A 16837-nucleotide genomic window follows, 5' to 3' on the forward strand; every position below is an offset into this window, starting at 1 on the left:
CTCACGCATGGAGGCTGTCTCCCTGACCAAACAATTGTCTGCTGAATTCTTCTAAGATTCTATGAAAGGGAACAGAAAACACTCAGCCTGCACAGAAACAGCTTGGAGAAGCACTGCCGAGTTCCCTCCACAGCCCTGTAATTGGATATTCATTTCATCCTGCAAAGTTATTTCCAAAGACAGAGATAAACCTGCTCAAGGAGACCTGCTGTTACTGCGGGTCAGAACGAAAAATCCACTACGGATTTATCTCCATGAACTCCCTCACTTCTTTATGTTTCATCCTCTCCTATGTGAGCTCCCAGTTCCTTTTATTGTGAGTGCAAATTGTCCAGTTTCACAAAGCTCGACAAACAGCAACACACATTCACCTGGAGAGGAGGACCTGGCCGCTGCAGTAACATGTGTGTTATGGTAAAGTGGAACAATGTTGTCAGCTTCCAGCAGCACCATGCAACTCACAAATCCCAACAAAGGGAGGTACAAACAATAGAGATGAGAAAATGCAAAGCCTAATTCAACAAAATGTGCAAATGCTAATAGTTTTCCATTGTGCATACCTCGATTTCTCCCTCATACTCTGAAGAATCCAGCAGTGCCACCTTGAAGGTGGCGGTTTTAAGGCGCTTTGAGCCTTTCTGAGGAGACTTCAGGTTCTTATTTGGGGAGGTCTTCTCAGATGTGTCCTCGGTCTCTCTGTGGTCATCCTGGTGCTTGGAGTTCTGTTCCTGTAAAACATAAAAATGTGGATTGGAGGTGGAAAGTGAAATTGCACAAACCCAAAAATGAGATATTTTTCTGAATGCACAGTATGCAAGTTAAAATTATGAAAATAAATTTGCTTAATGGAAGTATGGCAATTTCGAAAAAAAAACATGTATTTCAATAAAAGGTTTTGGCAGTAGGATGAGGAGGTTAAATAGATGTATTTCATAAAACTGCAATAGAAACACTTTTTTTCACATCACACAAGTCACATGATCAACAGCTGGATGTTACTACTGGTGAAAACCACAAAGAAGACGACAAGAAGTGGTTTATGGGATGATTTTTTGTTTTTTTATTGGACAGCGTGCAGATGGCTCCACCAGAACCCTCACAGTATCACAGTTTATAAAAAGTAGTGTGTCATTCTAAGGTGTAAAATATCTGACTACAATTTCCCCAAAACGCCACATAGGTAGCTGCTCCCATGTAGGTGGGGCTTATCACTCCAACGCCTGAATAAAACACTGACATCTTATTCAACATACATTATGAGCGCTAGCATCATGGCTGAAACATGAATATCTCTCATGTAGCTGTTTACATCCATTGTTGCCTTCATTTTTAAGGACTTGTCTCATGAACAAGCTTATTTATGTGTGATTTTAATTTCATGTCTTATTTGATGGAAACACCACAATTGCAAAATTGTAATTTTTTGACAGCAACAGAATATAGACAGAGATTTCTGCACATTTGTAATTGAAACACAGCTGCAGTCACCATGGTGATAGACCCAGGCTAACCTGATAACTCATTAATCCTGCTTCATATTAGATTTATTCATGTCTTAACCATAACCATTACTTAAACCCTCCAATAGGGTTTAAGTAATGGTTATGGTATTGGAGGATGAGTGACAGGCATCCTAATTAGCTGATGGGCTGCAGATGCAGGGAACTGGAAACTAAAGCAACTAAGGGAAGTGCAGAGAGGAAAGAACATTACAGAATATAGAAAAACATAAAACAAAAAGAAACTGAACAAAAATCAACCCAAACCACAAAAAATCTAAACATCTCCAACATCTAAATTCATGACAGAATTTTCAGCAGTTATGTATTGAGAAATACAAAAAGTAATGTCATTAAATCTACAGAGTTTAAACAGTGTTATCCCATTTAATAAAAACTGACTTAAAGCAAAAATATTGATAACGTTTTCTAAACAGAAAAAAAATGTTGGAATTAAAATAAATGTGATTATCTTTCCTGTGGCTTTTGTTTTCAGCTCTTCTCCTCACTCTCACACCAAATGAAAATAAAGTAAAAGTCAACTTCTTCAACAATTCAATTTAGTTTGTTTGTACAAAATCAATTCACGCCACCTAAAGGAATTTACTGAAACAAAGCGATTTCCATCTGATCATACATTGTTTCCAAAGTGGGACTAGTTATTAAATATTACATCAAGTTCAGTTCATTAGTCAGATCAGTTTGAAAGTTTTCTGTCTAGGAAACCCAGCAGATTGGATGGATTCATTGACTTGCAGTGACAGTGGAGAGGAAAACTTCATCTTTAACAAGAAGAAAGCTCCAGCAGAACCAGAGCATAGCTCAGTACCAGCAGCCATCTATCTTTTGTTGCCATTTACACAAATCTACATTGCTGGCACACAGTTAAAATGAATGGATAAAAAAATGGCAAAAGAAAGTGTTAAATATTTCAAAGTTTTAACCTTTGTGTCATGTTTCTGGCCCGTCTGCCTGCTATGTTTCTCTCCTCTGTACTCCTCATCAAGCTCATCTGGTTCACCTGCATGCTGCTGCGCTGGAGCACAATCAGGCTCATGTCTTCCACCTGTTCACCAACAGTTATATTCAGCTCTCAGGCAGACGGTGCCAGATTTTTGAAAGCCACCGAGTGAGTAGATATCCAGCGTTCTTCCTGACCTGACCACGATCACGAACACATTTTTGACCCTTGGATTTTCCTGCCTTGCCTTGCCCACGTCGGATTCTTCACTGGCTTCTGTTTTCTGGTCTCGACCCTGTTTCTGCCTTTTGACTTCTGCCTCCTGCCTCGCCCTTGGATATTGTCTGCCTGAGATTGCCTGCTAGTACTGGACCCTTTTTCCGTGACCTGACCACTGCTCTTCGCCTGACCCTCAGATACGTTTGTCTTGTCCTGCCTGCCCTAAACCCTGTGCCTCCCAGTCCTGTCCTTCCCTGGGTGTGCCACTTGTCTCTTCCACTGTGCTACCTGGATCCCTCATCCCCCACAACACCAGGAAGGTTAGTGATCTTTTCCCTTACAGACTTTTGGCCTTCCCCTCCTACCTACAACCCTCTAACCTGTTTCTCTGTCCTCAGAGGTTCCTGTTCCTTGCTCGTGGTTCCCCGTCCCTATACCTGGTCCTCAATAAAGACCTTATTGATTTTTACTTTGTGTCTGACTGAAATTTCGGGTCCTCAGGTCTGAACATTACACTTTGAGAATAAATGAGCTGGAGATTTTAGCTCAAAAACTGATGATTTACCTAAATGTTGAAGGAATCAGTCCAAGCCCTCCCACAGCAGGGAGCATCTGCCAGTGTCTGTACTTTAAATGTGCCGTTGAGAGAGTTGTGACTGGGCTGATTGCTGATGGGGTTTTAAAGGTATTCAGATTCATGCGAGGATTTAGATGGGTACAAAAACACAGCAGCTCTAAATTCCTTCGAAACACTCGACTTTGAGACCCTGCTGAGTCTGGAACAGGATGAAAACATCATCTCCATCAACACATGGTTATTACTGCTGAATATGAATTCACTGAGATGCTAACTGCTATGTTTTTCTGTATAGATGTTGGCAAAAGAAAAAAAATAATAAAAAAAACAATAGCTAGCCTTTAGAAATGCAGAAGTGTGTATTGTTCTAATTAGTTTTAAATGATGCCAATAAAACAATTGTGTAAAATTACACAAAGACAAACTCAGTGGTGTTAATTTAGCAGAGGGACAAAGTTGTGAAGTTGAAAGCACTAAATTGAGCAAAATTGAAAACAAAACAAAAGATGTTGCTTTTTAATTTTTTATATACACACCAAAAAACAAAACTTGCCATATTTTAATGAATCAAAGTCAATTTCATAATGGGGAATCTGTCAATCTGCCTTTTTAGAAGAAATGCATCAATTTCCTTCTTTATGACAGAATTGTTTTCTGCTTTCTTGGTCTTGAGTTTGTTTTTGTTTTTTTAATATTTCTGCCGACTGTCATCAATAACATCAGGCTGCTATCAATGTTGTGAAATATAATTAAAATGAAAGCAAAAAGATACATGGCTTATAAAAGACAACAGCTTTTTATTCCCAATCTTTTCCATTTTAAGATTTATTTAAACCTTGAAAAACGTTTAGGTTTAAAAAAAAGTTTAAATGTAAACTCAATATGCTGCCACTAGGAATATTTAGCAAAATAGATTTTAGGTAAAGGTTAATAATAATAATAATAGTAGTAGTGGTAATAGCAATAATGTAAAAAAAAAAACACAATTTCACAATTGCGGTATTTCCATTAAATATGAAAAGCAAGTAAAATGTTTCATCACGACAAGTCATTAAAAAATGTTGTGACATCATCTTTCAACCACTTCCTGTTGTCTTCTTTGTGGTTTTTGCCAGTAGTAATATCTGGTTGTTGATCATGCGACTCATGTGATGCAAAAAAGTGTTTCTATTGCAGTTTTGTGAAATACGTTAATTTTGATATGGCTGAAAAACCATATCATCCTAGCAGCAAAACGTTTTATGGAAAAATGTCATTTTGTTGTTTTTTTCATTGATATATTTCCATTAAGCAAATTTATTTTTGCAATGCAAAATTGCACAATTAAAATACTGGGAGTCTGAGGCCACTTCATATTGCCTCACTGACCTGCTTGGCCATCTTGTTGTCAGAGGATGAGTCCTGCATGTCTGCTGCTGCCCCCTGCTGTCAGGGAGGCCTCCTAGATCCCTGTCGTCCCCTCCGACTCCGGGGCCGTCTCAGTTTTCTCAGAGAAGTAGCACCTACCTGGGAAACAGGTAGAAAAACAGCAAACCTAAGCTTGAACATTTCACATATGACAGTTTCATAAACCACTTTAGAAATCTGCAATCTGTTTGTGAGAAAAACAGATTGTTCTTAATTTTCCCCCTAAAAGAGGTAGAATATTGTCTTCTCTGCATTTTTAATGTATTTTGATCTTGTCAGTTGGATGTTCTTACAGCCCTGAAATGATTTTACATGCATGTTTTTTTTCATACGTTTCCATGCAAGTTAAAATTTGTCATAATGGTTAAACTGCCTCTTATAGGCCAATAAAAAATGATTTGTACATCAGGACTGCATGTAGACCCAATGTCTAGAAAACATCCACCTGTAGCCACAGTATTGAAATGTCATCTGATGCTCAGCACAAAGGTTTATTGTAACATAAACCAGATTAAAAATCCACTGCAACACGTTTTTTATCAATAATCTAAAGCAGCCATATTAGTTTTGTTTCCAAATCACATTTACTAACCATGCTTCATAAAACTGCTACATTGCAGATGTGTAGAAACTTCTGGTTAAACCTTCTCTGACCAAATTGAGCCATCAAACAAAAACCTGACACAAAAGCAATCATCTAAAAAAATTATTTCTCTTGAGGAATTGCTCTTTTCAGTATAACTTTCAAAATTCTTGATGAACTCAACTTCATCAGAAATGATGCACCTGCTCACCAAGGGCATGTGCTTTCACATGAAATTCCTCCCAGAGAGACATATTAAAGAGTTTTTTTTTAGCATTCTTGGCAGATTCTACAACTCACAATAAAACTGAACAACAATAAAGTGTATTGTAGTAACGCTAACGTATTATGTACGTTCCAGCCACAGAGTGCCATTTTACAGCCCAATCAAGAAACTATGCTACCTTCATTTGTTATAAAATTGTATGTATGTATGTATGTATGTATGTATGTGTGTATGTGTGTGTGTGTGTGCGTGCGTGCGTGCGTGCTGGTGCCTATCTCCAGCTAACGTTCCGGGTGAGAGGCGGGGTCACCCTGGACAGGTCGCCAGCCTGTCACGGCAAAACTTGTGCCTCTATGTCTTAAAAAAAAACTCTTTCCCTTTATGAAACTCCATCTTCAGGAAATCAATTTTACATAATACTGCTCCTTTAACTAGAACTTAAAGATATGACACACAAGTTGAGCTTTTGTCCAGTTTTTACCAGATCCATGTGGTTCTAAAACACAATCAGAACACAAAGATCCATACAGTGTTAAGTAGGTTCTTTAAGTTTGGCCTGTTGTGTGTGCATGAGTGTGTGCGTGTGTGCCATAAGTGAATATTCCTGAAAATTAGCAGAAAGCTCCAGTTGCTGGAGGAGGATGGAAGCCAAACCACAAGTGCAGAGAGAAGCCAGTTCTGTCAGTTTGAAGAGGTGTGTGTTCAGGGCACGTCACAACAGAGACTCACAAAGACCTTGGTGACTGCGTGAGTAACAATGCAGTGTACATAGGCTACCAGCACTGAAACTATTTTTGAAAAATAGTTTCAGTGCATGTAGTACATGCATCTAAAAGCATGTAATTTATGTACAAACTCTTAAATCTACTTCCTGTAGTTTAAAGGGAAATGTTTAGCTTTCAGGAATTAGTTATTATGAGCATAAAAGCAGTGGCGTTCAAAAGACATTCAACACTGAGCAATGATTGCAATAATGATTGTCCAATAACATACTCCATACTTTAACCTTAGTGCTAAACAATGATTTTAGATAAATAAGTAAATAAAAAATTATCACAAGATTCTGTTTCCCTCATGAAAATGCAACAACAGCTATGACTCCATCCAACTCTTGTGCGAATCTTGAGCAAACATAAAATTTAGCAAAAAAAGAAAAAAAAAGGATGAAAATGCAAATTAGTCGTGTTTTCATTTATTGATATAAAGTTGTGGTCATAAAGTTCATGTTATAGTCTTACACTTAGAAAAAAACTTATAAATAATGCAGGTTTCTCAGGCTGAGATTTGTTTCCCAACTGTTATAAACAACATTCTAATCCAGGGTGGGCAACTCCAGGCCTCAGCTGGTCTCCTGCAACTTTTAGACGTCTCTCTGCTTCAACACACCTGAGTCAAATAATGAGGTCGTTAGCAGGACTCTGGAGAACCTGACTGCACTCAGGAAGTGATTCAGCTGTTGGATTCAAGTGTGTTGGACCAGGGAGACCTCTAAGAGTTGTAGGACACCGGCCCTCGAGGACCAGGATTGCCCACCCCTGTTCTAATCTGTTCATGCTAACATGCTAATAAATCTTTCTTCTGGTTGTGGAGTAACACAGGGTTCTGTGTTTGGATAACTTTCTTTTTCCCTCAATATTTTTCTATATATTTGATTTGGTACACTAATTAGGCAGCATAACTCCCATTGGTCTATACTGTATATCCATACCTTTAGGTTTAAGCATACAGAAACATAAACACAGATTTTCTCAATATCAGTGTTTCTCCACACCATGTGTTGCAGTTCCAACACTGGTGTCCTGATTTTTTTGATTGTGCTGAAATTTAATTCAATACAATGTAATAAATTGTATTTTTAGTCATCTTTTTGACTTTGTTTTTATAATTGGATAAATTAACAATAAAATATTATTTGTATCTAGACAGAATAAGAGGCTCACTAAAGCAAATGAATGAAACTATATGATGCATCAGTATTTGTATGAAAAGCTTTATGCTCTCTATGTTATTAGTTATGAAGTGAATTGAAACGGAAGAAAGCTGCAGGGTTTCTGTGAGCATCTATTCATCTCAAGCAAACATACATATTGACTTTTTGCTGCTTATGTGCATGATTAAAAACAAGACAAAAAAAATCTATATCACTGCAGATGTAATCTGTTTTTGTCATTATGGGTTGTGCGTAGGAACATAAAAATTGAATTATTAATCAATTGAATCAATAAATTCGGACTCCTCATTAAAGCCTGAGTGAGAGAAAGATTATATTTGTAGACTTTGAAGTGAAATATTTCAGCCAGCTTTGTTTCACTGTACGCTTTACATCACAACATCACAAACTTACATCACAAACTTGTGGATGTCGGTATATGAAGATAGACCCAAAAAGAAGACACAAAAAGTTACATTACAGTAACATGTTCATCTGCCAACTGCGATAGGGAAAGTGCATATTTCTGTTTAAATCAGGCACTAAAGCTGCTGTCCAAAGCTAACCTTTTGTTGTGAAATTATTTCATAGCCACTTGGTAGATTTCTCATCTAAAGGTTAAAATGCTTGTGACCTTGGAGAGTGTTCTTTGGTGGCTGTTTATTAAAAATACTCAGGTGTAAGAAACATGTCACAAAATATCTCCAGGGAGATCTGTGCAAAACAGCTTGCAGGAAAACTGTGACCTTGAATGACACTTGAGAACCACATCGAGAAAAGTTTCAAAAGTGGCAACATTCAGACAGCCAAAGTAAAAAAAAAGGTTTAAAATTGCATCTACTAGAGAAATTTGAGGCAGATTATCAGTTGCTGTTTTAAAAGTAATTAGATCACATTGTACATAATTATTTTAAATGTTTGTGTTGTTAACATTGTTACTGCAGTATGTAGCTTTCATAAAATATATTTTGTTTACATGACGTTGTGACAGTTTGGTGATAATCTGTGAAAAAACTGAGCTCCTCCATTTTAACCCAGAGCTAACTAGAAACAACCAATCAGAGCCAGGAGGCGGGTCTTAGCGCTGTCAATCACAATCTTGTGTTGTGCTGCACATCCCCCCCCCCCCACTACCATCCTCAAAGCCTCTCCACCGTTGCTCTCTGTATTACTACAGCTTTCCTACAGCAAGTACAGGATGTTGATTGACAGCGCTAAGCGCCTCCTCCTGGCACTAATAGGTTGTTTTTGGTGGGAGCAGTGCATTTCTTCAGATGGAAGTAGTACCTCAGGAAGGAGATCGATCTTTTCACAGCACACCAAACAAATATGTATAAGACATATTCTTTATAAAAGTGCAGTGAGAGGATCTCCCTGATGGCCTCTCAGCTCTACAGGCATTAAATCACATCAGTTTAATCCACCTGGGAGCTGCAGGCGATGACCATGGTATTATCACAACTTGTTCTGAGGTCAGACAGCTACATCCAGACTCCCGGCCTGGAAAAGGTCCTGACATATCGCACATGGTTAAAGGAGTGTGAACGTCCTCTCCCTGTCTCCTTCAGCTCCCCCACCGTGCAAATTGTCCCATTACACAAAAATCACAGTGATCTGACAGAAATGAATTCCCGTCCTTTGGGATAAAAAGGAAGCGGGGGTCCGCTCGGGGACTCATTTCCCACTTGCTGTCTAATCAATTTCCTGTCACCGGCTGAACTGTGGATATGATTCCAGAGTAAACTCTCTGATTGGAGAAAGAGGCTCTGAAGAATGATGAGTTCTCAAGGAGGGAAAAAAAAATCAAGCGATCAGGATCGCTGCCTCCTCTGATTGCACTCTGAAACAAATGATTCTAGGCTAATAAGTACTCACCCACTCTCCTGAGTGGGTGCCTGACAAGTGCTTTTTTTCAAAGAGAGGTAGAAGGTTATGTCTCTGTTCATTCAGAGCAAAAAATCCTGCATTTTTTTAAACAAGCAGTCTTTCTTACAGTAAAAGACTCACAGCATCGTCATTTAGCTGAAGCTAATAGCTAATCCCTGAGATGATGAGAGCAAAGTAGGTCTGAAATCTCAAAACAACTCTAATCTAAAAATGTTGTGTTCATGCAGAAGCCTTTTCTTTATAAACCTTTAAACCAATGTCACTATGTCTTAATCACACCCAGGACAAAGGTATACCAATGTTTAAGAAAAGTCAATTTTTATGACTCAAGTGTTCCATCATACCGCTTTAAAAGGTCTATTAATTATGTAAATTCCTAAAAAAAAAAGTTGCTCTGACTCAAAGGTGGAGAACAGTGTCACAGCACTCTAACACTTTTCCCATTTTTTTTTTTTTTTGTTCTTTTTTTCCAGACCAAATCAGCTGATTTGACAGTCGTGGTGTGGAAACTGTTTTCACACCTGATAATCTGGTCAACTCGGTTCGACTGGAGATCAAAATTGATATATTATTTTGCATCTGCAGCTGGTGCGTTTCACTTTCACGCTGAACTGTCAAGCCAACCAAACCCTTTGAAAAAGCTGTTCCACTCCTCGCCTGCGGTGGCGCTACACCAAGAACCACAGAAGGAAATCACACAAAGAATCTCTGAAGAATAAACTGAGGGAAACTTCTTTCTACACGAAACGTAAAAAAAAAATACAGTAGCTCAGACTTTAGAAGTATAATATTTCTCTTTTGTCTTTGGCAAAAGAAATCGGCTCATTTCTCCCAACATATTTGCATTTAGTACACTAGTTAGACATACATATTTGTATGTTTGCTTGAGATGAATAGGAGCTAAAAGAAACCCTGCAGTTTTTTTCCGTTTCAATTCACTTCATAACTAATAACATAGAGAGCATAAAGCTTTTCATACATATACTGATGCATCCTATAGTTTCATTCATTTGCTTTAGTGACTCACATTTGTTTTAGTTGTATTTACACAGAATACCCTGCACTGTAGTCCAGTTCCTGTTTTTGCCGCGGTCTCCGGTCACATGTTCATTCGAGCCGGGCCAGAGTTCACTTCGCCTGAACCGTGACCTATGTTTGTAGGCAGGTTAGAGTATACCTTTTTGATCCATATTCAAATTTTTGGAAGGTATTTAAACTGAATTTTTAAGATTTTTACATTCCTTAAATTTAATGAAAAACAGCTTCTCTTACTGGAAATACTTTCCATGTTAGGGCATGTTTGGAACATGAAGATCACTGGCTGTGGACTGCCTCCTACTTACATTTATTATTGTCATACTTGTTAACAATACATGAAAAAGAAACATCATGACAGTTTAAAGGTTCATTAAGAAGCACTTTCATAAACTACTTTAATGTTCCCAAGGGCAAATTTTTCATTGGCTCAACAGTGTAGAGTAGCAGCTGTCCAAACACACAATAAAATACACATAGAATACATACAAACAGCCATGTATGTAGACTATATACACACAACCATTTAAAAAACAACAGAACACCAACAGTACTGCACACCTTCCAGGACTCAATGTACTTAATTTTAAATTTTTGATTCAAAATTTGGATGGAGGTGAGTATAAAATAGTATGTTTTGGGATTGTGTACCTTCTACCGGAAGGCAACATTTCATGTTGCGTATCCAGGACTCTGACTCAAATGTGGAGATTGAACTTGTTTTAGCAGAAGTCCACTTTGATCTTGGGTTTTCTTAGAAAATTCATCATCTTCAATCCAACAGTAGTCTTAAGGTTATGTTTTCACAAAACTTTACTGTCAGCATTCTGAATCGTTCTTCACTTCCCCCTGAGCCACAGAACAGAAAGTTTTCACCCTGTGGACATCCAACAACAAATGACCCCAAAACAACTGCAGTCAACCCCACTCCCGGTTCCCACTGTGGATATTTTTCACTCGCGTTCTGACCACGTTAACAAGTGCGCCGCCAACTGTGACACATTTCACAAAGACTCCAGAATCAATAGTTACCGCCGGTTGTTCACTGGAGGTGAAAATGCCTTCCTACAGGCATGTTGAGACACACACAGGAAGAGGATCTGATAAAGAACACAAATCACCAAAACCTAAAGTTAGTTGAAGGTAAATGGATGTCCCTTATAGAGACATCGTCTCATCGAAACAGATTAATTGGCAAATTAGCACAGATTGATGTCAGAGTGAGGCAGTGGAGCCTGGCGAATGCATTAATTTCCTGTAACAGACTATTACCCACAATTGCCTCTATTAGCCAACTGACAAAGACCTCTGCAGAGGCGAGGAGGGAATCTCAAAGCGCAGTGTGAACTGCTTTTTCTTTGTTGTGGACCTCGTGTAGCTCCCAGACAAGCTCTGCCTTTGATACGTGGCTTCAGTTCTAATAATTCGTCAGAGAAGAAAAGCATCATGTCTCCCCTAACAAGCCAGGCCAGTTCCCACCTTTCTTCTGCCTCTTCCTCCTGTCTATTCAACCTAATCAGAGGTACGCTTTAATCAAAGCCAGGCAGGAGGATGGAGAAAGTGTGTGTGTGTGCGTGTGTGTGTGTGTGTGTGTGTGTGTGTGTGTGTGTGTGTGTGTGTGTGCGCGTGTGTGTGAGAGAGAGAGAGACAGATAGAGAGACACGGAGAGTGTATGCTTGTGGAAGAGAGCAGGCTAAGCTTCGAGATGCAGTTGCCAAGGTAACTGCATGCAGTCCTCTCTTTCACACCCGCTCAATTCTCTCTCTCTCTCCCTCTCTCTGTCTCAGAGGGATGATAGGGGAACAGAAATACCAACCGAATGAGAAGGCAAATGATGAGGTAGCTGGAAAGAAAGGGGATCACAGATCAACAGAAAAGATAAAGAACTATAAGAAGGAGGAAGTATGATTATGTGGCATTTCAAGTCAGAGCAAATATCAGTCGCCATCATGGTGTAAGGTATCGGAAGTGAACAGTAGATTTGTTTCCATCTGCCATACAATTGCACAATTTGACGTTTAGAAAATAAATTTGCTCAACGGAAGCATGCCGAATCTTTGAATAAGGTGGTTTTTTCAGTTGTATCAAAATGGGTTTATTTCACCAAATTGCGATGGAGTTTGGTGAAATTGTTGATCACGTCATACGAGTCACACGATCAACAACTGGATGTTGCCGTTGGCACAAACCACAAAGAAGGAATTTGGTCCATGCATCATGAAGATTTGACGATGTCCATTTACTCATTAATTTGTTATCAATTTTAGATTTTGCATTATCTAATATATTACATTTTTCTTTTTTCTGAGACTTAAACTTTGTGCTTTTATAGATTTTTTGTTTCTGAGTCCAACACAACCATTGTAGAGAATGCTAAATGCTAACTTTAGCGTGCTAACAGAGAGTATTCCTAGTCCTTTTGGTGGTAGATTGTGAATAGTCTGCTACAAATCTGCTACTTTCTTTCCAGAAGTTGAAAAAATTATAAATTATATAATAAAAGAAAAACTTGAGGGGTAAAATGGAATTTTGTTCAGTAATACAAGCTAAAATTACTTTGTTTACTGGATCTCTGCTGCTGTACTGTCCAGCAGTGTCTCGTGTTGGCATTTGTACCTTGAAGGCAGCAGAGTCTCAGTCTGGCATGTCGCCCCAAACCGATCCAAGGCCCACTGCTGCCTGTCAGTGAGGGTTCACACAGTGGCCCAGAGAAAAGGATGGGAGACTCAAGGACACCACTGCCACTCACCCAGCACCAGATCCAAACACACTGACAACTCATGTTAGCACTGATGAGACCCATCGGGCATCGCTCAGAGCACTTCTTATTTACCAACTACCTCGAGTAAAGAAATGACATCAGTTTTTTGATTGTGTGATGTTAACATTAGAGCTGCTGGAGCTGGAGTGCCTGACATAAAATTCCAGGATTATTATCACTCTTATTAAACACACTGTCTGATTTAAATAGAAAAAATTGGACTGAACAAGAGCTGCAAGAGTCTTAAATAAAATAACTAAATAGATAATTTTGCTAATCTGATTTGTCCTCCATTTTGAAATCACAAGAATATTTTTTAGATTAAGGCATCAGATATTAATAATATAGTAATACACTTTTTAAGTCAATTGTTTTACGTGTGAAATAAAGACTTTTCAGGACAACCACACCCAAGAAGTAACTGATTCAGGGTTAAACTCAGCTGGCTAACTATTTTAAAGCTGGTTGCACATTGAAAATTCCCACTCTCAAAACTCTGTCCAGTTCATAACTTATACTAAAAATAATAAATGTAGTCATTATGCAACTGATGTTGACATATCAGTTCCTGCAATGCTGTACACCACACTTTCATTAAGCCAAATACATCAGCTTCATTGTAATCAAAATCTTAAAATATAAGGTAGTGAATGTTATAATGAGTGGTGGGACTTGATTAAAATTTTTCATCAAGTTAATTGCAGGATCCTCATTTTAATTGAAAACTATCAACAAAATAAGCAACATTTTCAATTTAAAACCTCTTTTTTTCGCTTGCTACATTACCAACCAAGTACGAATCTGTTATTTACGTTATTCAACCATCAGAATGGTGCAAAGTGACATCATACCCATTCAGCTTTCAGTGTTTTCTGACCATTCATGTGAAATGTGGACTGTAGACGCTGGCACAGCGTTGGGGACGTCTGTGCTGCTGCTACATGTTTAGCAATGAAATTTTATCTTAGCCTTAAATAGCTATACTGATATGCTAATTCCTTTTAGCACAACATGAACATAACAATAGTCTTTTCCAGCATCCAATATGATTGTTTTTTGAAGCAAAAATGAACCTAATGTGGATGTTTGTTGTGCATCAGATTTATGGGCGTACCAGAAACTCTTGAATAAAAAGGGTTCCAGTCAAAACCATCGTATGTAAAATAAAATCTTTTTTAATTTTTACCCTGTTGAAATCTATATAATTAATTAATCAAAATGAATGCTCTACAGTCCCGACCATAGTTACAATGCAACTGTTGTTCAACCGTTCCAAACTAATATGCTTGATTAATAGTATGCAAAGCGACATTTGCAGGTTTCCATGAATTGCTAGATTTGCTCTCTTGAAGGAGACTTTTTCATTTTGCACTAAAGCTCAGTGGAGCATTCCCAAGGACAGCTGCCTTACCTCTGACAAATCTGTCTTTAGATGCCGTACGCTGTGAACCCCAAGGACTGAAAAGGCTTTTTGTTTTTTTCCCCCCTTTCTCTCCTTGCAGTTCTTCTATCGTCCCCATCTCCCACTGTTGATGACGTGATGAATGACCAAAGGCACCATTTCTGGAATTATGTACCTCGGCAGCATGCAAACGACAGACTGGAGCGTTAAAACAAGAACATGGGTGTGGAAGCGTACAGGCGGATGAAAAGGCATCATCATGGACCTCGGGGGCAGGGAGACACATGATGGCAAGACAAAGCTTGTTGGTTTCTAATTGCTCTGACAAAGCTGTTCTTAACTCTTTAAAGCCACAAAAATGACACACAGAGGGCCTTACCCTGCACAGTGCTTGTTGTTGAGCTGTCCCCTCTTATCCATAATTGTCAAAATCCCTTCCAAAACAAGCCTTTAAATCATTTCTGTTTTGTCTCAACACCAGCTTTATTTCCACTGCGTGGAATACATTAAATGTGTGCACAACCCAAACTAAGTTGGACCTCTAAAATATATCCAAGTGTGAGAATATGTTGCCCCAGATTCGCTCCGTTTCTGCCAAAAAGTTCTGCATGCCTCTCTGAGACTGGAGTGTGTTTGTCTCAACTAGAAGTCTCAACTGTGTTCCAGTTAATGAGAGACTGTCACAACAGTCCCACTTTTCAAACCAGACTCTCCAGCATTGTAATTTCTGTGTGGTAAAATTGTTTCCTGCTGCTTAAGACTGCAATCACAGCTGTTTATGGCTGTTGATGAAGTGCTGATGTAAAAACAAAACAAAAAAAACAGGTCAGAGCAGTTTTGGTAATGCTGTTCCCAGTTGTTCTGGAACTACATTTACCAGGGTTTTCTATTTTTTCGGGGCTAGAAATGATCTTTCAATGACAAATAATTTATTAGCTGGTGGAGCAGAGTAATAGGAAACCAGTAGACCCAACAGTCGTGGTGTACCTCCTGCTGATTGTGTGTAATTGAATCATTAATTGAAAGGAGGCTTGTTCAACATGGGAGCAGTGTGAGTTTAATCAGTGAGGTCATTCACTGGCGTCAAACAGACGACTCTTATTTCTGGACGACGGCAGGAAGTGCCATCATCCAGGCTGTGCTGCAGTTCTCTCTGAAACTGATCATTGTTCTGTGCAAAAACATCTTACTTTGATTTAACTGACAGACGATCCAGGTAAAATTATATTAAAAGTAGCAACCAGAAAGATGGAGAAGAAAATGGAAGCCAACCATTTAAATAGACATGATGGGCCTTTTTTTTTTGACTGAACTGAAGCACTGAATTCCACAGCAGGTCTACATGGTAAAGTTGTCAAAGTCAAGCTAGCATAACTGATCTACTTCTCTCTCCCTCACCATCTTTCCTTTCAATCAAAACTTTTTCTTGATGTGATGCCCTTGGACCTTGCTGTCTAGTTGTTGTAGTGTTAACAATTAGTAGCAGCTGCACCCCTTTTTCTTTAAAAAATCACAGATTTGCTGCAACATGTTGGCAACTTGACTGCTAAAACCAGTGAGAGTCAAAGTTACTGAGCGGTTTTTTGCCCTCTCACGCATAAAATCACGTGGCAATTTGCCTATAGACTACTAAGAGCTCACATTTCCTAAATCTTTTCTTTCTTTCCATTATTACAATGTTCCGACCGTTTCTGGGGCCCTTCATCTCAGGCCCTAAAAAACAATGTCCTTTTATAGGCATCAGGTGCAGACAGAATCAGTTCAACTGGGATGATATATTATTGGTATGCAATATGTGAATACATGCAAGCATTCTATTACACTCACTGATATTGTCATGATAATTGTGGGTTCCATATATACAGTTCAAGGACAAATCTGCATGCTTACAAAGCTGGCAGTTTTAATGCATCACCTCCTAGGTTGTTAAGCTAGGAAGTTGAAATACATACAGAGCTTTTGAAGTCCCAGCAACATAAAACACAACATATTCAAATAAAATTGGGGCGTTGTCTCCCATTAAGCTGCAGACTAGCTTATGTGTGCTACAGTTCAAGTTCCACAGAAACACTCATCTGTAGAATTTCAAACGGAACTTGTCTGAAGGTCCAAACCGCTTGAAGTTTTGCTTCGGCATAGCACACACACTTCGTCTGATCCTCATTTTGCCTTTCCCTTTGAAGGAATGCACAAACACATGTATACATACACATAAACACACACACACGCATGCACACACGCACCTCCCCCCCCCCACACACACACACACACTCCTACTCAATTCTTTCCCCCTTTGATTTTATTTTTGCCAACAGCTCTCTGTCCCTGTGGTTGTTTATTATAATGTACA

At 38.8% G+C, this 16837-nt stretch overlaps 1 protein-coding gene and 1 long non-coding RNA gene across 8 annotated transcripts in view; one reads left to right on the forward strand and one right to left on the reverse strand.

Annotated features, from left to right (window-relative positions):
• LOC103465398 (band 4.1-like protein 1) overlaps positions 1–16837 on the reverse strand; it is a 106914-nt gene that overhangs the window by 52132 nt on the left and 37945 nt on the right. For all 7 annotated transcript variants that reach the window (XM_008410165.2, XM_017304873.1, XM_017304875.1 and 4 more), the window contains 2 exons: positions 4625–4762; positions 561–728 (listed from right to left, as the gene is read on the reverse strand). In XM_008410165.2, coding sequence (XP_008408387.2) covers positions 561–728; positions 4625–4663 — 207 coding nt within the window. In that variant the 5' untranslated portion in view covers positions 4664–4762. The remainder of the gene's footprint in view (positions 1–560; positions 729–4624; positions 4763–16837) is intronic.
• LOC103465397 (uncharacterized) lies at positions 2922–3148 on the forward strand. Its single transcript, XR_533784.1, has 2 exons — positions 2922–2999; positions 3078–3148. It is a non-coding gene; the product is annotated as an uncharacterized LOC103465397 (long non-coding RNA).

The sequence above is a fragment of the Poecilia reticulata genome, linkage group LG5, assembly GCF_000633615.1.
Source record: "Poecilia reticulata strain Guanapo linkage group LG5, Guppy_female_1.0+MT, whole genome shotgun sequence".
In the NCBI taxonomy this organism is placed as follows: domain Eukaryota; kingdom Metazoa; phylum Chordata; class Actinopteri; order Cyprinodontiformes; family Poeciliidae; genus Poecilia; species Poecilia reticulata.